The sequence below is a fragment of the Hemicordylus capensis genome, chromosome 1, assembly GCF_027244095.1.
Source record: "Hemicordylus capensis ecotype Gifberg chromosome 1, rHemCap1.1.pri, whole genome shotgun sequence".
NCBI classification, from domain to species: Eukaryota; Metazoa; Chordata; class Lepidosauria; order Squamata; family Cordylidae; genus Hemicordylus; species Hemicordylus capensis.
The window spans coordinates 180,244,319-180,268,185 of NC_069657.1; the positions used below are offsets into that span (position 1 = coordinate 180,244,319).

At 39.7% G+C, this 23,867-nt stretch overlaps 2 protein-coding genes across 2 annotated transcripts in view; both read left to right on the forward strand.

The window, feature by feature from the left end:
* The window catches only part of KIF5C (kinesin family member 5C), a 173,754-nt gene extending 152,803 nt beyond the window's left edge, over positions 1 to 20,951 (forward strand). Inside the window, exons 18-26 of the mRNA XM_053257583.1 lie at positions 429 to 505; positions 1,618 to 1,727; positions 3,539 to 3,640; positions 4,853 to 4,913; positions 7,441 to 7,512; positions 9,421 to 9,525; positions 11,468 to 11,684; positions 14,286 to 14,413; positions 16,143 to 20,951. Of these exons, the coding sequence (XP_053113558.1) occupies positions 429 to 505; positions 1,618 to 1,727; positions 3,539 to 3,640; positions 4,853 to 4,913; positions 7,441 to 7,512; positions 9,421 to 9,525; positions 11,468 to 11,684; positions 14,286 to 14,395 (854 nt within the window). The 3' untranslated portion in view covers positions 14,396 to 14,413; positions 16,143 to 20,951. The remainder of the gene's footprint in view (positions 1 to 428; positions 506 to 1,617; positions 1,728 to 3,538; positions 3,641 to 4,852; positions 4,914 to 7,440; positions 7,513 to 9,420; positions 9,526 to 11,467; positions 11,685 to 14,285; positions 14,414 to 16,142) is intronic.
* Positions 20,952 to 23,418: 2,467 nt separating this feature from the next.
* The window catches only part of LYPD6B (LY6/PLAUR domain containing 6B), a 115,733-nt gene continuing 115,284 nt past the window's right edge, over positions 23,419 to 23,867 (forward strand). The window contains exon 1 of the mRNA XM_053257612.1: positions 23,419 to 23,473. The gene's annotated coding sequence lies outside the window, so the exon portion shown is untranslated. The remainder of the gene's footprint in view (positions 23,474 to 23,867) is intronic.

Below are 23,867 nucleotides of genomic sequence, written 5' to 3' on the forward strand. Positions count from 1 at the left end.
TCCACTTAACTGATATTCCTGACTTTCCGATTTGGTAATGTGACTTGGCCCTGAAGATGTTTATGTTCAAAATCAGTGGTTGGCATGAATTAGACTATGGAAATATCTTAGTACCCAGAAGATGCTGTATTTTAATAGGACGGATGGCAATAGAGAAGGTCATCTTCTTCTGCTGCTTTAAAAGGGCATCTCTTGAAAATCATAGGTTAAACTTAGCTTGGCTGTGAATTGTTTTAATAAACAGCTGTTATGTGGGAAGCTGACTTTCTCAGTTTGCTACCATAGAAAACAAATGAAGAACAGGACAGAAGTATGTGAAAAATATATCTTATATATTTATTTTATTCATCACATTTATATACCACCCAAACTTTCGTCCACATCATATTAAGCCTGATTGTTCTTAATTTAAATTTTTGTTTTAATAGAAAAGATGCATGAAGTCAGCTTCAAAGATAAAGAGAAGGAACATTTGACTTTGCTGCAGGATGCAGAGGAAATGAAGGTAACATTGTATACTGCAGTTGTAAGATCAGTTTGTCACCAAGAACACTTCTTCAAAATGATGATTATGGTCAAATTTGTTACAGGCGTAGGGACACATAGGGATGCCTCAACAGCGTAGTTTGTGATGATGTCATCCACCCCAAAGATGTCAGACGTGTGAACATTTAAGGCTGAACTGGGCTAACTTGTGAGGATGGTAATTTATTAATTAAGATTATAGTGAAAGGAAAGTAAGCAGATTGGTTCTTACCAGAACAACTTGTTTCTTAGGAGTTCGTTAATGCTAGCCCTAGTGCAATACTAGTTTCACGATATTCTATAATGAATAGGATTTGCAGCAGAAGTATGCAGAGGATAAACATGTCAAGCATCGCTTGGTGTGTTAACTGTGCATGTAGGGGAGCATATAGCCAGCAAGGGAATGTGTAAAAAAAAAAAAAAATCAACACTTGGGCTCCTGAAATGGTGGAGAAGAGGTTGAATGTAAGAGGGGGAATGCAGCACAAACAAAAACAAAATACACTGTGGTGTCAGAGGGCAGGTGGGATGGCCTGATGGGGTTAGTAGATGCCCATGACATTTGTTCCACAATCTGAATGCTTGGACAATGTAAGATCCCTGCAACAAGTGGAGGTACATTTTGAGCCCATGAAATAAAAGCAACATCTGCATATTTGTTGCACTATAAACCAGACTTCATATTTAAACTTATTTGGAGTTTAAAGATGAAATCCTGGTACAGCAAATGTGTTGAAAGTGAATTGGATGTGTGTCCCGCAAAGGATTTTTTGGTCTTTAGGAGCCACAGCAATTAGTCCAAATATTTGTAATAACTGATAGTGCATACATGTGGAAAATTCATCTGAATGAAATACAGCCAATTAGCTATGTGATCAGGGACGTCAGTATTCACATGGTAGTTGGTTTTTGTTTTTTTTAAGCTAAGGAAAATTACTGGAAAAATTATCTATTTATATTTATTCAGATTTATGAATCTGAAACACTTTGTGAAACCTAATATTTGTGAAATTTTAGACATAGCACTGAGCAAAAAGCCAACCTCCTTAAATTTATTACCATCCTCTTTTTTTTTTTTTTTAAACTGAACAGAAGACACTGGAACAGCAGATGGAGAGTCACAGGGAAGCTCATCAGAAGCAGTTGTCCAGACTGCGAGATGAGATTGAAGAAAAGCAGAAAATCATTGATGAGATCAGAGAGTAAGTTTACGTTTTCTCTCTCTGTATATCCCAACTTTGTCGATTACATGCTCACCCCCCCGCCCCCCCCCCCCACACACACACACAGATGATAAATCTATTCATATCCAGATTTATAGGAAATTATCCTACTAGAGCTAATAAACTTACAGGTGTGGATAGCTTTCTCCAGTATTCTTCTGCTTAGGAGAGGAGAGCTGGTCTTGTGGTAGCAAGCATGACTTGTCCCCATAACTAAGCAGGGTCTGCCCTGGTTGCATATGAATGGGAGACTTGATGTGTGAGCACTGAAAGATATTCCCCTCAGGGGATGAAGCCACTCTAGGAAGAGCAGAAGGTTCCAAGTTCCCTCCCTGGCAGCATCTCCAAGATAGGGCTGAGAGATATTCCTGCCTGCAACCTTGGAGAAGCCGCTGCCTGTCTGTGAAGACAATACTGAGCTAGATAGACCAATGGTCTGACTCAGTATATGGCAGTTTCCTATGTTCCTACTGGTGCTGAACAAAGAACAGGAAACCAATTTATAACTGCAAAGTGCTTGAACTTTTGTAAAAGCAGAAAGGAAGCCTTAAAATAATCTGAATTTCCAAGGCTTGTGTGTAACACTGTCATTAGAATTTTTCTGTCTTCCTCTCCTTCTCTTTTTGCTTTGGAAATGGTTGAGCAAGGAAAAAGAATCAATGATTCTGAATATCTCTACAGCACAATTTCCTGAGTGGACTCTGGCCTACTTCATGGCTGATAGAAAAAATGTTTTAGCATTATGGGAATTCCATAATTGCATTAGCTGTATCCAGGAAGGATACAGGAATCATGTGAGAGGTCTCCTGTGCCAGACACTCTCATACATATGAAGCAGTGGCAAATAAATGTTGCACATTGTTTAGAGGATATTGGTATTGTCATGGTTATGCTGGGTTTTTACCATAGTTATCCATTCTGACCTGATGATGAGAGGATTGAGCCTTTGCTCAGTAACCTTCTGTAGAATCTCTCTCAGGATTCCTTAGATCTTTGTGCTGCACTGGGTCTAGCAATCAGTAGTGATGATCTAGTAACCCATACCCAGATTGCCTGTTCCTGGAACTTTTTCCTCCAGCAGTAAGGAATCTCTCTTCTAAAAACTGACCGGGTGAGTTATTTTAGCTTCCTTTGGATTTCTTCCAGGGATAGTGAACTGGACATAACACTCTTTCTTCATTGTGATATTAATTTCCTCTATAATGCCCTCAGCAGTACAGGCTCTGCTACTTATACCAGCCTGATAATCACTTGGCAAAATTGCAGTTACTAGGCTTGCTCCCACGTGTATCTTGACAGGCCATTGTCTTCACACCATTGTTCTGTATGTGTTTTGTACATGTGCTTTCACAGGGAAATGTAGTATATGATTTAGTGGTACATGGATGTAGTTGGCAAGCTGTTCCAAAACTGCCATTGCAGGGGACATTGCTGAGTTATCTGCATAATGCTTGGGAGAAATGTAGCCAGAAGAATGGCCCTAATGCCATTGCTGATTTGGCCCTCAAATCATTTTCATGATCATTTTGCAAAACATCCTGTTTCCCTCAGAACTTCGTCTATACTATCAACTCCTTTTTATACTTGACCAAATGGCATTGTATTAATACATGCTGATAAGGGGAGAGCAATCTAGTGCATAGTACAGCACTGGAAACATTTTGTGGTCATGTGGTTTTTATAACCTGGAGAAGTTGGTTTTCACTATTAAGGCTTCTTGATGTACCTTCACAGCTTGCTCGCTCTCTTTCGTTCTGTATCCACTTAGCCCTAGCTTCTTTTTCTTTCAGTATGAATCAGAAACTTCAGCTGGAGCGAGAGAAATTGAGCTCTGACTATGAAAAATTGAAAGTAGAAGACCAGGAACGGGAAAAGAAGCTGGAGAAACTCATGTAAGTTAGCGGGATGATTTTATATTGTATCTTATATTCCACTGAAGTTGCACTTCAGCTGTGACCCTACCTTCTGTGATAGCATGCCATGTACAGTATCACCCTGCCATCTATCAACGGCAACTAGTCTATCAACAGCAACTAGTCGGAAGGCTATAGGCCACTTCCAGAAAGGCAGGATGCCTCTGAGTCCCAGTTGCAGGGGAGTAACAGCAGGAGAGAGGGCATGCCCTCAATTCCTACCTATAGGCTTCCAGCGGCATCTGGTGGGCCACTGTGTGAAATAGGATGCTGGACTAGATGGGCCTTGGGCCTGATCCAGCAGAGCTCTTCTTATGTAAAGAAAAGGCATGGATGCCCTATTCTGTTCCTGCCAATATGCATTCCCTCCACCCCCAACAACAAAAATAAATAAATAAATAAAAATTAAAGAAAATGGAGTGAGGCAAAAACTGATGGTTTCTATAAGTCAGAATTATATTTTCCTCACTTGCTTGTTCCATATTGGAACAAGGATTTGAGGAAAATACAACTGAATGATTAGACAGAGCAAGAACCAAATTAGTCATACTTGCCCCTGCATTAGAAACTATAGACCAGCTGACAGGCAAAGCTCTAGCCATCAAGACTAGCAGGTGGCCTGGAAGATGTCCACTTCTCTTTCTCTCAGACTACATATTTATAGCTTTTGCTCGACTCAGTTTTCTATAAATTTTATGGTGTGTATTAGTTTTTTTGCAACTTGCAACACAAAGCAACTTAAAAATAAAAACCATGAAACAAAAAGACAAATTCCTGCATTTTTTTCAGTGCAAGAAGCATTTTGCCTCTGCATCTGGTGGGCTACTGTGTGAACCAGGATGCTGGACTAGATAGGCCTTGGGCCTGATCCAGCAGGACTGTTCTTATGTTTGCTGTGCACTTTGAAGATGGTTGGCACCAGGTGGGTTTTTCCCCCCTTGAAGGCAGAGGAGTGATACATCTTCTACACTCTGCAAATGAAGAAACAGCCAGAACATAAGATCCTAACCTGCTTGCTTGACAATAAGACTCTCTAAAAATAAAGAAACTTTAGACTGCTTGATGGATATACCTCCTCTCCCTCAGTTTAAGGATGCATTAATGTCCTGAGATGAACAAGTATGTTTCACTCATTTGGAAACCGTATATTATTTTACCTCCTGTTTTAGTTATAAACATGCTTCTGTCTAGATTGCTCAATGATAAAAGAGAACAAGCAAGAGAAGACCTTAAAGGATTGGAAGAAACTGTGGTATGTATTAATCAAGTTTTCCCCCCTGTCCCAAGAAGACCTCTAGAGAAGGTATTGCCTATTTCATGTTTGAAACTTTGTACACATTTTGCTTTCCATCCCCTGAAAGTCAGTGTTCCAAAATATCTTTTGCAACACATTTTTGTTTCCTTTTTCTATATTTTTATTATGAAAAATGGGAGTTGATATAAATAGCCCATTCGGTGGTGGCTAATGTGAAACTGCTATCTACATCTCTGCAGTAGATCTACTGCAGAGATGTATGTTTGTGGCAGTGTACAAATATGATAAATAAAAATACAGTCACTGCAATGTTTCATCCCATGTTGGCTGTCATGATATGAAAAACATAGTGTTACTCCATACTATATAATGGTATCGTAAACACCTGTTATATTGGTATTTAACTTCCTGTTTGTAGTCCCCACAGATTTTTCAAAATACAATTGGATCTTTCATATCAATTAAGTTGGAGATTGGTTGCAAACAGATTATATTTTTGCTTTGTAGTATTCACTATAGTCATTAAGCCATGACACTTCCCATTCTGCTGTCTTAAAAAACCATCTGTTGCAAGATGCTAAGGCAACAAATCTATATATGTGCACTTAAGGTGTTTGTGTGTGTTGAGACTGGCCCATCAAACAGATGTTTGATGCCATAGCATTTCACACTTCCCATTGTTGGGCAATGGGAGGAAAAAGAAGGAAGACCCAAATTATCTGCTCGATCACCCCCTCTCTCAAAAGGGGTTGGCACTGTCAGAGCTGATCATGTCAGCCATTTGTTTAGAGGTGCATTGTAATAAAAGGGTTCTAACTGGGCTGGCAGAGTGAAGTTCTCTCCTACAAATAGAATCTCGAGCTGTGTGTCGAGTGGGTGGTTGCTTTTGGCAGTTAGTCATTTGAGGGGTTTCTGGCAGTTATCTCTGAGGAGAGAGATGTTGGTTATATCTGAGAGGAACCCTGTGGTTTGTTAGAGTATTTCTCATGCTAGAATGACATCTTTCCTGAGAGACAGGGAAGCAGAGATATATTATAACTACTTTATAAGACTGTAGCCTTTTGGGTTTAGTCTGCTTTGTATATTCCTACCTCTTTTCCATTACTTTCCCTGTAAGCTTTAGTAACTGAATTAAACACATATCCTGAGCCTTTTCTCATGATCAGTGAGAACGGCTTAAGGGTGTGTGGGGAGGAAGGCTAGAGAAGCTTACCTCCCTGACAGACAATCGGTGCTCTGGGGCTGGGCGTTCAAATCGTGCACCCAGATGGACACCGGCTGCCCGCATCAGCGCAGAGGGTCAGGGGCTGGGACGTGTTGACCCAGCCCCCAGGAATCCCATAATGCACCATGTGAGTTTGCAGTGTATTTTGGGGATCCCTCTAGCACTGGCCAGGAGGCTGCTCCTGAGTTAGAGCTGCATGGTGCTGATGCACAATCATTTAGTCCAGATTAAGGTTGCAATCTCACCCTTAACTTCAGCTAACAGGTGAGCCTCTTGACTGCCTTAGCCCAGTCTTGGCTGTATGCGAGAACAGCTTCCGTGTCTAGAAACCCTGCCTTGTTGATAATTCCTCTCAAAGTATTTTCCCCTTGATGCTTTTCACCCAATCATGTCCAGAGATCTACTTTAAATAGGTGCTCCTTCCCACACCTAGATCCCTTAGTGAAATAAGTAGTGGCAGCAAATCTGTTATTCAGAACCGATCTCTTTTGTGATATTAAGTATTTATAAAATTCAGTATAAATGTGGTTCTTTAGTGTAAAGTGTATATAAAGCACTATAAATCACTTTTCCTGCAGAGGGTGGGCCATGTTGCATGTGTGCACCCAGAGGTGCTCTTACACCTGGACTTCAGGGCCGAAGTCTAGGGCCTCCACACACCCTGGGCCCCCCCCAAATCAATCGTCTTTAGTCTGTCCTGGGTGGTGTGGTTTATGCCCTCAAGAACCTACATGTTTAAAAAATGATGCTTAACTTGCAGCAGGGGGACCTCCAAAGGCCTTTAGGTACAGGCTCCTAAATTACCTAGGCGCCCCTCTGTGTGCACCCAATCCAGCAGAGATCTCTGTATGTACAGTAGATCGCTGTATGTACAGTTCTAGATGTGGAATCCTTTATCCTACATAATACCCTTTTTTCTCTGCCTAGGACTTATTCTACATGTAAATCCACCATTATGAACTGGAGTATCTGTATTCTTATATCATCACAACATTATGTTGTATATTAGTATTTATGCAGTGTTTATGAATGTGAAGATAACATGTAAATAATTCAGATATCTAATTTGCCATGTTTCTGTGCCATGTGAGTTTGCATCTGCAAGCTTTTTGATATGCCACAATAATTTATTTAAAATATTTCCATCAATAAAACTATATTTGCAAAACATTTTACTGTTTAAAATCCTAGTGAACTCGACCACAGTGTTGTTGTTTTTTGCTTTTTAGCATTTTTACAAAAGTTAGTTCAGATTCCATCATTCATAATTATATAATCTTTTAAAAAACATATTTCCAGGCCAGAGAACTTCAGACACTACATAATTTACGCAAACTCTTCGTTCAAGACCTCACCACCAGAGTAAAAAAAGTAAGGTTTGGGGTGTGTTTTTTGGTGGTTGTTCAATGTTTATTTTTGCAACTTTTTATTTTAAGGGTTTTTTAAAATTTGTAAGCTGTGCTTCATTTTGGAGATGAATAGGTCGAATATAATTTTATGTTATGAATAAAATTAAGTATATTAAATGCTAACTCCTCTTGTTTCCATAAATTAAAGAATGTGTTTGAATACATTCTTTGTACAATGTATTCAACATTCTATGTAATGTAGAATGTAATGTAAAATGTAGTAGAATGTAGAACATTCTGTGTAATGTAGAATGTATTCGTACTTGTAGAGAAACATGTGTGTAACTATGGCTGTGCCCTTAACAGCCAGTGCCTAAGGCTGGAATACTAAACCAGGAGAAAACTCAACATTATAAAGCATGATATTAATGATGGATTTGCATTATGGTATAAATCAGTCATTTTTAAATTGTTGTTCATGGTCCATAGTGTGATTTCAGGTCTTGACACCATTATTTTAAAAAAGAAGAAAATGCTTGGAAGTTTTGCCAAAATAAACTGTAAATTCCAACTCATTCTGCCCTTTGAAGAGGCTGGTTGGAATTCATGGGATGGAGGAAAAGGGAGAAGTGTTGTTTGTTAGCAGCTAGGGAGTGTTGGGTTTTTTGGTTCTGAATTGTAGTTTCCACTTCTACTACGAATATTTATATACCACTTCCTAACAAAAGTTCTCAAAGTGGTTTGCACAGAAAATAATAATAATTAATAAGATGGTTCCCTGTCCCAAATGGGCTCACTATCTAAAAGAAAACACCTGGCAGAAACTGGCAACAACCACTGGAGGGTTGCTGTGCTGGGGGTGAATTAGGCCAGTTGCTCTCCCCCTGCCTAATATAAGAGAACCACTGACAAACAATGGTGAAAGTAAGTCTGTGCAAACATTGTGACACTGCTTTCCCTTTGCCTTCATCTTGTATGTTCTAGCAGCACGGCTGCGTTGGAGTGTAGAAGGAATTGAGGTTTAATTTGGTATCCTTTTGGCACTCCGGTGCTGTGTTCTGATATGGTGGCACACAAACCAGAATTATGGTTCACAATTCAGCATAGTTTCAAGAATTGTTAAGCAAATAGTATGTTTAAAAAGAAGGCACAGCAGAAAAATACAATGAAACTATGCTTACTATGAACTACTCTGTGCAAGAATTCCTCCCTGACTTGAGGGGATCTTTTCTCAGCATTCTTCCTGCTTTCACCTGTTTTTAGTTTCAACAGAGTATTGGGGGTAGGTGGTTGTTTTTTTAAAAAAGAACATTAACTGGTTCTTTAAATTGAAGAATTGCTTTAAAAGGATTAACAGCTAAAAACAGTACTGCAATAGGAATTGTAAAACCAGCTCTGAAACCCACAGTTTTAAGTCAGCAATCCAATGTGCGGTCTACTTAAATTGGCATAGGAAAATTTTGTGTTACTATGAAATACATCAGGGCTCCTAAAATCTCCCCTATTTAGGGAAGACACATCTACAGTGCTTTTAGTTACAAGATGCAGCACTCTGGTAAACACTCAATATTTGGAAATCAGAATGGTATACAAGAAAATTGATGGTTCCAGTTTAAAGCTGTAACTTAGTATTTGATGTCTGTGACACTTCTTGTTTTGCATTGTTCTCCCTGATCCCTTCAATCAAACATGCTTAACATGCGTAGCTACTTCTTTAGAAATCCAAATTAATACAGCACATTATTAATCAAATCAGGAGGAAATAATTTGTCTTTTATGTCAATTGCATCTTCAGCACTCCAGTAAAGTTGGGAAAGCGTTTCTAGGGAAGATGGGTTTTATTCTCAATTGTGTTGCTCACAGTTCTCTAGTTTACAACAACTTTCTGTATTCAGATACTTGGTTCTAATGTTTTTTGATACCTGCACAGAGTGTTGAACTGGACAGTGATGATGGAGGTGGGAGTGCTGCTCAGAAACAGAAAATTTCCTTTCTGGAAAACAACCTGGAACAACTTACAAAGGTTCACAAGCAGGTGAGATTATTACTGGATGGTTCATTACTCTAATGGCCACCCCTTGCATCTAATCTTCATGACTTCAGGAGGCAGAAAAATATAATACAATATCAGACATAGTAATAAATGCTTACCGAGTTGTAAGCAGTTTGTCTAATAAACATGACATGCAAGACTCCTGTGAGAACTATGGTTACCATTCTTATCACTGAGTATGCTCCATATTTTGTACAGAGATGGCCGAAAAGCGTTTCTGTGTCTTTGTGTTTCAGGTAGCAGGTGTAAAATTTGAAATAATCTTACCAGCCTAGCTGAATACAGCATCTCCATGCTGACACTAGGGAAGTTCAGCATGGAAACACTGCACACTATTGGAAAAATGAATGTGATAAAGATCTTCTCTGGAAGCACTTTTTTGTGATCTCCACGGAGGAATATTACTAGGAATGAAGATTATTTTTTCAAAAAGGCAGGGACTTGAAAATGCATTCTTTCCATTTTGGGAGGGATTGTGACCTACTCTGGGCCATGTCTGGATCAAACTTTGAGGACAAATGCGCACCCTTCTCTCTTCACAATGCACACAACCCTCCTCTCTTCACAAGCGAAGGAGGTTTGTTTGCAGGAGTAGAGGGCATCTGGCAGCAAGAGGATGCCCATCTCACTAGCTAGGCAGCCCTATTATGCCTGGCTGGCTGGCTATTGAAGTAGAAATTATAGTTCTGAGTATATTCAGAAATGCTGTTTTCTTCCAAGATCATAGGAATGGAGGTTTCAGTAGCTTATGAAGGGCAGGGTGGTGAAAACAATGGGGTTCTTTTTTGCAGGGATTCTGTTTGAGTGCCGAACAGTTCTTGCAAGAACATGAAAGGAGTGCTTGCAAAACCCCAATTGTTTATAAGGCAAACAAGGGAAAGGTTGCTGTTGCTAGTTGTAACATTGAGATCTGCACTTTGCCCTCCTTCTCCACTTTGCCCTCCTCTGCTTCCTGAGTGTCCCTTCCCACCCCAGTTTTTCTTTTCCATCAAAAGCTCAACAATGGGCATGGGACTGATCACAGATAGCTATAATATGGACAAAATACTGAGTGATTATATGAAGAAAGGCAAAAATGAAGGGCAGTTGTGGGGAGAGGAAATGGAATGTTGATGCTGTCATAAACTTGAATCCTGTTACAGATTTGGAAAATTCAGTTAGGAAAAAGTTGAAAAATCAGCTATTTGGTTCAGAATAAACTAAGTTGTACCCTACCCAGAGCCTCTGGATGGGGCGGTTTAGAAATGTAATAAATGAAATGTGTGTATGTATATTATCTTCTCCATTTTGAATAATATTAATATATTTAACCTTGGTTTTAAAAAGATCTTTGCATTTTTAAGGTTCCCATCTAATAAATACTCTTTTTTTACACAGAAGTTCAAAGTGACAAGAAATCATGAATTGTAGCATGAGATACCACTAGTCTAAATGTTTATTGCTTCAGGGTATAGACTTCAAAATTAGATTTAATACATTGCAATTGGGTATAACTTATGATGACGAAAATCTCCCTAGTTCCCGTTTCTGGGGGAAATCTCAACACAGTTACTTTCAAGTTCTATTCATAGGATTGGACTGCTGCATTCTTACTTTTTCCACAGTAGCAGCTGAACTGTGCTGTACTATGTTGATTTGAACATGGGATCTCCCTGACTTTCCAGTTTGTCCATTCGATTGAGAGGTCGACTGAGCGCTGAAAGAGATCTTGCTCTGAATAATCTCAGTGCAGCACAGACCACATGCTTACACTTCCCATGCTGTGAGGGTATGGGGAAGAATGTGGTATATATTTAAGATGTAAAAGGTTGAGGAAGTATTATATGAACTAGCTTTAAAATATATTTATATTGATATTAACTTTTCAGTGGCTCATCTGCACTAGATTGTATTCATGATCAAATTGATTTTCCTTCTTCCACAGTTGGTACGTGATAATGCAGATCTTCGTTGTGAACTCCCAAAGCTGGAAAAACGACTTAGAGCTACAGCAGAGAGAGTTAAGGCCCTAGAAAGTGCACTGAAGGAAGCTAAGGAGAATGCTATGCGGGACCGGAAACGATACCAGCAGGAGGTAGATCGTATTAAAGAGGCTGTGAGAGCGAAGAACATGGCAAGAAGAGCTCACTCTGCTCAGATTGGTATGTATCTGGCATAAGATCATTAGTGATAAAGTAAAAGAATATAGTGTTTCCACTTAACACTGTATTCCTTATGTAGTATCCAGATTGGTACTTGTGCAAGTGAAACTTTTCCACTTGTGCAAGAAAAAGGGGTAATTTGTGATTATGCCCCCTTCCCTGTCCCTCCTGAAAAATTGGTCATGAGGGCCCTTCAATCATCAGGAGCAGGTTTTCAGGTTCCTGCAGAAGGAAGGAAGGGGATCAGCGAAAATACTAAACCACCCCTCCTCATACTCCTTGTGGAGCAGATGAGTTCCTTTTATGCAACTATTGGTCTGGATGCTACCTTTTGCCTTTACTAGTAAAATACAAATCTATTATTTTTAAATGGAAACAACTACATTTTGAGATAAATGCTTCTGGCTTGTAGCTTTGTTGCCTTATCACAATTGTAAAGTATTTGAAGAAACTATTTTTAAGGACAGTGTGTCCACTGAGACTTTTTTAGGCTTTAAAAAAAAATCCCTGCCATTTTTTTAAGGTCGAAATGATTCTCTGCATTCCTCCTTGAGCTTGTTGATTCATGCAAGAAATTACAGGACAGTTAGCTGACCAGCTGTTCCAGCAAATATGTGGAAAGCCTTATTAAACATAATTCTGTCAAGTATACAAGAACAAGTCTTGCTGAAGAAGAATCTGCATGGCTTCTGCACAGGAAGTGTGTCATTGCCAGCCTGGTGCAGTTTTTGGAGGGAGTATCAAAAAGTGTGTGGATCAGTGATCAGTAAATGCTATATATGTAGTCTTCCACACAGCTTTTGAAAAGTCCTCACCGATTAGTAGTAGTGGTAGAAGAAACCTTAGTAGTATTATTTACTTACTTACTCGATTTCTATACCGCCTTTCCAAGAATGGCTTAGGTTTACACAGAGAAATAATAAATAAGATGGATCCCTGTCCCCAAAGGGTTCACAATCAGTAGTCATGGTAAAACATGATCTGTACTCTTACAGATTGGTGACTGATTAAAAACAAACAGAAAGCAGGAAGTTGGAATAAATGGATAATTCTCTCAATGGATCCCAAGGATCTGTACAGGTGGCCCTCATTATCCACAGTCCTGGCATCCACAGTTTTGCATATCCACAGCTGGGCAATGGAGACCCAACCTTGTTGTTCGCTGATACAAAAATAATTGAAATCTGCATTCCTGGGTGGCTGGAAATGATCTCCAAAGTAATTGAGGCTATGAAATTGCAGGGGTTAGGTTCCTAAGTGGGGGGGGATTGGACTAAAATGGTGTTGTGTTTTAAATAGAAATTGGCTGGGAAATGGCTAAAAATTGGGTGAAAATTGCATGGTTTTTCTTCTTCTTTTCATTTTACCATTTTAAAATTGCTGCGGGTGGCAGTGGAGGCAGCCACAGCAGCAGAGATTGGGGTGGAGGCATTGCACTTTACCTTCTAAAATCCTTGGGATGGCGGAGGCAGCAACAAGGACTCCTTTCTCCAAGCCTCTCTTCCAGCTGACCACTCGGGCCACCTCCACTGTGTCAGTGTTACAGCCCTTTAACATTTTAGCGAGAACTAGATTTCAGTCTAATGATTCAAGGTGAAGGGCATTTTCCCTTCCTTAGTTCTTTCCACAGACTTATTTAATCAAGGGATAGAAGTGAAGCCCATTACCAGAATAGTAAAGATGTTAGCATTTGGTCACTAAATGCCTCCAGCTATACTCCCGTGGCAAGGAATTCATGCTTTATGCTGAAACTCCTATGGTCTCCCCTAGAGTGTAGTTATGCCAGTGATCTTGCCTATTTCAGAGCACCACCAAAATATTTAGTAGCTCCTGTATGCCGTGCAAGCAGTAGATAAAGCTAACATACTGATAAAAGTTTTAAAGTACTTTAAAGGCCAGCATGGGTAGTGGTTACTGCCTGGAGGTTCTTGACCATCTGCTCTTGGAACTCCTATTTTCTTCAGGTGCCAGATAGCATGAAGAGGTTGTACAGAAGTGCAGTGAGAGGTGTAAAACTAGGACAAAGAGACTTCCAATGTCTTGTGCTCTGATTTAGACAGTTGGGATTTATGCTAGTTTCTTCCATCTAAATGTAAGAAGAGTCTTGCTGGATCAGACCAAAGGCCTGTCTTCTCCAGCCTCCTGCTTTTCATAGGGGCCCAACCAGATGCCTCTAGGAATCAGGAAATGAAAGCATATCCACCCACTAACCCAGATCACGTACCAGTGATCTCCTGAAACTAGTATTCAAAGGCATCATGGCATCTGAGAAATTTACATGACAAACTGTAATCTGGGATTGGGTCTAGGAACATTTGATGAGTCTAGACAATATCATACAATACTTCATGTATTTTTAAAAAATGTTTTTTAATGTGTTGTGAGCTGCGCAGAGAACAACTTGTTATGGGATGGCTAACAAAGGTTGTTGTGGTGGTGGTGGTTTCTACACCAGTTAGTAAAATGAGGTGGTGCTCTTGTGTTCCCCCATTCCCCTGCAATTATACAAAACATTGTGACTTCTGAAGTGGAAAAGTGGTATGCAGCTGGTCTAAATGCTGTTTCCCTTCCCTCCTCCCACTTTGATTTTTGTCTTTGCAGCTAAGCCTATACGCCCTGGCCATTATCCAGCATCTTCTCCAACAGCTGTTCATGCCATCCGTGGAGGGGGAGGATTGTCCGGCTCAAGCTATTACCAGACCATGAAATAAACACTAGATGAGCTCATGGTAATCTGTTCGTATTTCACATTATATATTCTGCCTAGTTACCTGCTTACTCTGCCCCCAACCAAATTCTTATTGGGTCTGGATCTGCCTTTTTTGATAGGGACTGATTATCACTCTTTTGAATGCCACTCAGTGTTTAAAAGGATTGGTGCCTGCTGTTGCATTGGAAGAAATGTCATGTTAGCATAAAGGTGCCAAACCCAAATCCTCATGCAGTGGATGCATGGCCACACCCATATATATTTTTTTTAAAAAGCGAGGGGGAAGTCCCTGTGAAATTGACACCAAACCATCAATTTCACTATGAAGAAGAAATCAGCAGTTCTTTGCTTTCTTTAGAATAGGGGTTCCCAACCTATGGTACACCAGATGTTGATGAACTACAACTCTCATCAACCTCCAGCTACAATATATTGTGGCTGGGGATGATGGGAGTTGAAGTTCAGCAGCATCTGGTGTACCACAGGTTGGGAACCCCTGCTTTAAAAGAAGCTTCTGTAGTTCCAGGCAGAAGCTATCCTGTTTGGCCATTTGCAGCTGTTGCACAAGAACCTTCAAATATATGCTGCCACAAGTTGTGAAATGCAAACAGAGAAGCAGCTACCTGTAGTGCTTATATGAGGAAGGCAGGTAATGAATTTGAATTGTTCTAAGGTTCTCAATGTAATGTGTTTTATGTTGTAAACTGCCCAGAGACAGAAGTTTAGGCAGTCTGCAAATTTGAAAAATAAATAGATTATACTGCTGTAGGATCTAAGCTAGCATTGTCATATTGCTAAAGGGACACCTTCACTGATTAATTCAAAAACAAGTTGCTCAGAAATAAACCAGCCTAGTTAGAGTGTTGGACTAGGACTGGGGAGACCCAAGTTTAAATCCACATACAGCCTGGCCAACTACTTTGCCAGGGGTTTTTCCTGAGGCATCCTTCGCCAAGAGCATGTCCTATCACATTGTCGTAAAAGGTCCCTGGCTAGAGACCAGTTCCGTGTTTTTTAATATTTTAGTAGCATTCTCTTGTCTTCAGGCATGTATGCATTCTTGGCTAAAGTGGTCCCTTCTGTTGAGCATGTTGCATGCTATATCTACATGCAAACCATCTGTCATGTCACACTCTAGCTTTATCCCATGTCAGCTATTGTTGCCCTTGTTTACTTTGAATAGCTGATAATTCTACTGCAGTTCTCTTTTCCATGGGCACGTTTGCTGTGGACTTTCATGTGGTCTTAACACTGCTTGTTTTTCAGGCATATTTGCACTGTTTTGTGTTTGGAATAAAGAAATAAACATACGATAGATTCTGTAATAAAAGGTTCGTAAGTAGTCTAACAGGAATCCACTGCAAGAACCTTTTCGTGGGAAAAGAAAATGAACATTTGTGTGTTTTGTATGCCTTTAAAAATCAATCTGTATGAAAGGGAGCACCTGTCAAAAACAGATCTAAAGAGCAGGTGCAGAAATCCCATGGCAAAGAATAAGAAGGATAGTAGTGCTAACTATATTGAATCAACTAGGGAGTAAGTAAGTGCCTCGTATATCACTTACCCCATCTGGTCTTAATACTGTGAGACTGATTGATTAAAAGGTGGAAATAAATTGCTTTTAGGGAAACTGTATTATAAGGGTGTAGTGTATGCTTGTCAACATGTGAATGTTGCCCTTTTTTGGTAGGATTTAGCAAAAGCAATCACTGAATTATTTTTTTAATGTCTTTCCCCCTCCCGAACAGATCACTTGGCATGTGAAAAGTCATCATCAGTCAACTAATGTTTCCCCCCTTTTTTGGACTGGATCTGTACTTCTGTTAATTGTATGCACACTATGGCCATCTGCAGCGCACTGGTTTCAAATATTTTTCAGCATTGTAGAATTTCCACGTGTACAGAAGTGTGTCCAACCCAGCCCTTCTTCTGAAACTATGTACAGTGTATCTATCAAATCCACCTAAGCTAACAAAAGGAGTCTGCCACTCAATTTCTGTCACAGAATGACTGCATTTGACCCCATTGTGCCAGTTATGTTGGGGCTTCTGAGCTGGCACTGATGCTTTTTTTTTGGTTCTGTTTTAAGTACTCTGCTGCATCAGTAAAATCCTGACTCCTGGCATCAAAGGATTAATCATTCAACCAACAGGTGCCATCAAAAAGAGGTGATTGTGTTCCATTATGACTTTCTGATTTCCTGTATAATATGCATATTATTTTATATTTCTAGAGGATGACAGTTTATGGTGTTATGGTTTAAAAAATAAACATGCTTTCAAAATGAAAAGTTCCCCAAAGATGCATTTTTAATATCCAGTGAAATCTTTGGTCTTATATTTAAAAGGAAACAAAAACCAGAATCATTAGTACACTTCTTTGGTAGAGATTAAACTCTAGGGATGTAGATAAATGTTATAGTGCTGCTCTAGATTTTGAAGTTCAACAGTCATGTGGGAGCATCATAATCATGAAGTTTAACATCTGATCTCCCTGTAATTAACAAGTACATTGGCCAGGTTCTGAGATAGCCATGTAGATGCATAGTTCTAGTTAAAATGAAACAGAAAAATTGTAAGAGCAAACTTAAACATCTCTGTCCTCATAACTCAATTTCTTCAGTATTTTGACTGTCAGGTCAAAAATATGAGCTGAAAATCTGCCACACTTCAGGCTGTTGAGAGGAAATAGGTATGCATGCTTAGTATGCAGTACAGGAAAATAAAATGATGTTGGAGGATATCTTTTTGTTAAAATAAGTTAAGATGCATTTATAACAGTATATGCTGGAACTGAACAATATGCAAGTCTGCCTAGGGATAGTATAGTTTAAGCTCATTCAGCCAGTAGTGAGACTTTTTGGATTATCTTTGAATGATAAACATGGGATGTCAGATTTTTACTTTATTTTAGTGGAAGGCAAACAAAACTATAGAAAATGTAGGTAGGTAGACAGACAAGTCTCAGATCTGTTGCTTTATATGTCTGTCATGTTTCCTTCAGATGTCACATATGTACATTTACAACCATGCCCATTAAAATATATTGTTTCTTGAAATAAATGTGTTTCAAAGTGACAGAGTTGGAGTTTATACTCCTTCAATCTTGTTTGCTGCTATTATTTTAATTAAGGGTAAGTTTGAGGCTTTTGAATCTGTTTGCCTGACAGACTTATTAAAAACTAGTTGGCTGTAAAGCCTTCCTAAAGATTGTGAATTGACTTCAAGCCTTTTCTGTTGATGTTGTTTAGAAGCTCTCAACTGTAGCAAAGAAGATTGGATTTTGTTTTATTTATTAAGGGTTGCACTTTTTGTGGGGGTTGGGAAAGAGTTTTTGTTACATATTTAATAAAGATTGCAAGGGTTTTTTGCATTAATTTAAGGGTTTTTAAAAACATTTTTTCTTAATACACATTTATATGCACTACCAGCAAATTGAGAGTGAGAATTTGCCATATCCAAACCCTATTTTTAGATTAAAATAGCCAACCTGTTAGTTATTTATATCTGAAATCTGTATTAACAAAACAAAACAAAAACCTCCTCTTTTTTCTGTTAATAAAGCAGTTGTTTAAGTGCCAGCTTGCATGTCATGATAACTGAGAGGAAGTTGCATCAAACTGTCTCTTTATGGCAAAAAGTGGTTCCTTATGTTCCAGAAGTGGTTGTAACATTTGCAATGCTTTACAAGATAGATGTTTGTATTGGGTAGCAGAATGATGGCTGGTGGCAGTATGGAAGTTTAGTGTGACATACACAGTGTTCCTTACTCTAGACTAGCAGGGGTAGGCAACTACAATTCTCATCATCCCCAGCTACAATGTATTGTGGCTGGAGATGATGGAAGTTGTAGTTCCACAATAGCTAGAGAGCCAAAGTTGCCTACCCTATTCTAGAACAAGTCTTACCATACAACTCTTTGCTATGCAGTCCTTGCTCTAGAGAAGAATAAGACTCCTTGTTCCAAAGTAAAGAAATCTGTATGTCACCCACCTGAAATGAAGGTGAGCTACACGGGGACTCATTGTAAACCAGGGCTGCACAACTTTGGCCCTCCAGCTGTTTTTGGACTATCATTCCCAGCCATGGTGACCAACAGCCAGGGATAATGGGAGTTGTAGTCCAACATCTGCAAGAAGGCCAAAGCTGTACAGCCCTGTTCTAAATGTTATAGCTGCCATAAACAGCATCTGCCACATGCAGGCTCTTTCAAGCAGCTCCATGTGGCTATCCTAATGTAAATGTACAGACCAGCTTTTAGAGGAGAATGCACACAATTCATTAAGTATTCTTCTCATTAAGTAGCTTTTGTATACCGCTTACTTTAATTTCCCCCTTAAAAAAAATATTTCTCAAGTTATATATATCAAGATGGTTATTAATGGAGATGAGCACCACCCATTGAGCACTGTACTTTCCATTGGAATGAAAGGGAATTTCGGTACAGTGCTGACTCTAGGCCAGCATTAGAAGTTTTGAGCTTTTCTTGTTCTGCATAAGAGAGTGCCTGTCTTGAACTTCCTGGGGAGATCAGCCATGATGCCTGCTAAAAGGATAAAATTCCTGATATCTTTCAAAAATAGCTAGTTGCTGATCAGCCAGTCAGTTCATCTAGCTTGACCTCTTGGCTGAGGCCTCAGGGTTGGCTTTTCCATTGTAGTTCAAAGTTCAGATTCTCTTCTGAACTGCTAAAAAATGTATTTTAAACATTCGGGTTTGAGGATTGCAGTATAAAATGTCCACACATTTTGATCTTGTTGCTGTTGGTTTTATTTTAATTTTAATTTTCAGTTAGTGACTTCATAATGTTAGAGTTGTGGATCTAATTTTACAAGCATGGTTTTAATTGCACCTTACAGCACTATTTTTGCAGTATTTTTGTACACTGAACTGAAATCTCACCTCTGCTACTTGGACCCTAAAAATTGGTATTATGTGGAGTTCCACTCTGAGCCTTTCTCTCTCTTTGTTTTATGTTCAAACTGGTATCTTCAGCTTGAAAAAATGTTTAACAGCCGGTGATGGGGGGCCTTGCATCAAATTATTCACAAGTTAAAATGTACCCTATACTAGTTGGAAGCAATTGTAATGTAGAATTTTGTTTTGCTATTGATTTTAATTGTTTTATTCTACTGTCAGATTTGTCACTTTCCTAACTACTTGTATACAGATACATGTTTGTTTTAGTTTTTACCTTTTGCCAATGAGAAAAATGGCAAGGTGATGACTATGGCCTGGTTTGGACAATTCAACAAACAATAGAGAAACAAGCCTGCACACTCCTTCCCTATCTCCCCTCCTCACCTTACGCATAAAGCAAATTGGGCCTTTCAAACCACAGCTCTTTGTTGTCTGAACCCTGGAGCTGTGGTTTAACTGTGGCTTACAATCGAGGATATGAAGCCAGGATTTGGTCTTGGCTTAATATCCTGATCTGTAGAGCATACACTCAGGTGTGGGCAACATGTACAATTGTGGTTTATCAAACCAGGATTCATTCATGCATAAGGAGTACAGGAGGAAATGTGCAGGCTCAGCATTCATTTGGCTCATGTTCCTGATCCAGCAAATTATGGACCGTTGAATCATTTGAATCAGGCCAGATTATCCTGAATCTAGTGTATTCAAACTATAGTACTGAAAAGCTGCCAAGTTTCTGAAACACTCCTGTATAATATACCCGAATGAATGAAAAATGTATTAAATGTGAAAATTGATTTATTTCATAATTAATCTCTGAATGGAAAACAACCTCCTCCTAAAAAGTACAATTGGAAATTTAATATTTAAACTGAGGCTTTGATTACGGTGTATATCACTGCTCTTGGATAATCTCCATCCACTTCTGTGAGGTTTTGTGGGGGGGGGGGTTGTGTGGTAGCAGTGTACATTCTACTGCTGATAGATTAAGCTCCATGCCTTAATACTCTTTGGGGCAAGGGGAATTTAAAGAAAAAATCTAAAAAATATAAAGTAGCCCTCTGCATCAGAACGGTGCAATGATACCTACAGGATACTGTCTCCTTGGATAACTAGCTTGATTTAATGCTTTTATTAAGAATAATACATTGGACAAATGTTGATTTAAACAGCTGAATACAAGGATTACCACTTCCAAGTTTGTGTCTTGCTTCTAAATACTTCTGTGTCTGTGATTTTGAAAAACTTTTTAATAGTGGAAGAACAGTAGGGATTCAGGCATTCCGTAGAAGTATACATGTCTAGTTTGTAAAGTGTGTAATGTGTACTACAGATGTGTATTATTTGGGATCTATGTATCTGTACAGTAGATTGTTTTAGGGAAAAAAATGAAATGTGGATATACTTCTGATGGTTACAATCTGGGAGGAAATTGCCACTATTATCACAGATGCTGTAATAAGCTCTATCACAGCAGACCTTAACCTCCCCTCCCTTCCCCATGGATAAGTATTTCAATCTTGGTTCTAAAATACTATCTATTTAAAATGTATGAATACACTGGCAGACTGCATGATGTATCATCCAAAAACTGTTAAAGTGGAAATAAAATTGAAATAAACTTTATCTTGTAAGTCGCATTTGTGGCATGTGTTAACAGTGGTGGTAATTCCAGCATGTCCTGTGGTGTTAGGTATCTCACCTCAACTCTTCTTGATACAATTAAAAAGAAAATGAACCCAGGCAATTCTGGGAGCTGGTTGCTTACTAGGTAATCTGCTTGTTTTCCAGTCCACACAGTGCCTAAATTACAAGCCTTCAGACTAATAACCCTTTGATTAGCAGTATATTATTGGCGGGCTTATTAAAGCTTTCATACCTGGTAAAACTAATCAAACTGCAGCTCTGGAGAGAGGCCCCTGGAGAGAAACAGCCCCTCTGGTTGCAGATCTTCAGGGGGAGGAAGGAAAAGGAAGTGGAGCACGTAACTTATGATTGCGAGATCTGGCCTTTCCATGAAGAGTTATTAAATGTGGCCCATTTCAATCCAGCAGATGCACCAGAGATGCAAATATTCTTGATCCTGATTTGTTGCCTGTAGGATATCTTCTCAATCAGCAGGACACTAATGGTAGTCCTGTTCTGATCACCCCTTGTCTATGTAACTGGTTTTGTACAAAGGCTCGGGTTTAGAGACTGCACCAGACGGAGGTACCCTCAAGTGGTCTGTGTTAGCTTGACAAATTGCAGACTGGCCCAGAATTTTCCCTTTTTAGGAAGCTGCCTTCTGCAGTGTTGGAGTTTGGTCAATCTAACTCAGACTGGCAGTAGTTCTTCAAGGCATCGGAGAGTGCTTCTACTTCAGTTACTGAGTGGATCGCAGTGGGAGTGGGACTCTCTTGTCATATACAAATTTATATAGGAGATATCAGTAGAGAGCCTGTGCTTTCCTTGGCAATCTTATGCCAATGTAGCCAGAGACCACCACCTCATATTAGAGTCATTTTTGAATTAGTACTACCATCCACTTAAATTCCACTAGGTGGCAGACTTTGCTGACTATATCAATTGTATGTGATGTTCTGTCAGGGTAAACCCACCCACCCCACCCCTGCACTTAGGTGGTTTTTTAAAAGTCCACTATAAACCAATTAGTGCGGAACTAGAGGCTGACAGCTGGTTATAAATCAGCACTTAATAACTGATCTAAAGAATTATTATAGTGATTATCTAAAAGTCTTAGAAATTGCTTTTCTTACTCTTTAAGAAATATGTGCACATTTACAGCATACCTTTTCAGCTCCTAGCTTTTCATACTCATGCTAAATAAGGAAAAATACAGCATTAAACATTTACCGCTTTCCTGCTTCTATTTTTACACACACAACACACACACTGATAACAACTTTACATAAATCTACTACCACAGTTTTCTTCTACACACTGGTTGCTTTACCTGCAGTGTTACACTTGTACACGGAAGTGTCTTTTCCAGGGGCGTAGAAAGGTTGGCGTGGGCCCAGAGACAAGATTTTAAAATGCCCCCCCCCTCAGTGAAGCTCAGCTCATGAAGTAAAGAAATATTAAATGAGGCTGAATAGTGGTAACAAAAAGCATAGTAAAATTTTTATATATAACACCTATATATAACCTATGTGCCACAATAGAACATAATCCTAAATAATTATTTTTTTAAGGTTTTGTAAATTGTGGAAGATGCAAGTCATTTAATGGTACTAGGGAAAGACATGCTGTTCTGGTAGCTCCAGGTCTTAACACTCCCATCAGTTTCAGAGGATGAATACGACTGAAGGAAGCCCGGGCGGGTGCGTGGCTGGGGGAGTCAGTCATGTGACTTGCCTCGGGGCCCCCCAAAACAACTGTCTCCCCTAGCCCTATTATAGTTACGCCCCTGGGCTTTTCTCTCCTTGCCACATCATCTGCCATGTTTTTTGCATTCTTAGAGAGTTGTACTATCCTGGGATGTTTCTGTCTCTTCTCCTGCTGCTTAAAGTAAATTGCAGCTTTGAACGAACTGTCTATTCAGGATATGGTGGCTATATGCAAGGGACCCAGAGTTATACTAGGTGTTATACAAGTACAATAGCTAACTTTGTCCTTTAGGTTTTAAATTTTCTTCAGTATAATGAGATAGCAAAGGGTAGATTGTGCTCAAAACCACTAAACATGTAGAAGATGGATATGCAGATCAGGTAATTGGTGAGCCAAGGACCAGTTTCCAGAGGGGAAGCCATCTCTTGCAGCAAAAACCTAGGCAGGGTATAAACATGGGCAGAACTGGGGGGGGGGGCAGCCAAGGCACATGCCCTAGGTGCCACTGAGGAGGGGGTGCCACAGCAATTCCTGCCACCCCCACCCCATTGCCCACCTTCCCAGCCCCAGGGCCCCTCAGCCACTTGCCATCTTGCTTGCCTTGTCCTCCAGCTCTGGCCTAGGATCAGAGCGGCCTGCAAACTGCAGAGAGCTCTTCTCTCCCCGCCTCTCAGCTGATCGGCGGGTGGGCGGGGCTTTCAGAGAGGCCTCCGAGTAGGCCTCCCTGAAGCCTGAACTTGGCAGGCCCCAAAGAAGCCAGGAAGGAGGCAGGAAGAGTTCTCTGCAGCAGACTCTCTGCCCAGACCACCCAGCACAGCTTTTGCAAGGTAGACTGTGAATTCCTTTTTGTGGTTACCCCCCATCCCCACCCTGGGTATATAGGGATCTGCTTGCCATCGGGCTTTTATATGGAGGCGGGGGGAGACTGAGAAGTCTCTGAATACTTAATTTAAAACATTGAAAAATTTCTGGCTTTAAATTTCTGGCTTTTTACTATCTAAAAAGGACTATAAGTGGCTTGTTTCATGGCAGAAAACTACAAAAACTTCTGGAACAAACAATATTATATTCATTCATTCATTCATGTATAAATGCACTAAAGTTCAAGTTGTTTTGCAACCCAGAAGGTCTGAGTGAGAACTGTGAAGCATGTGTTGTGCTTTTATTGTATTTTATTTTTCTTGTGTGTGAACTGCTCCCCAATAACTCACAGGGACTTCA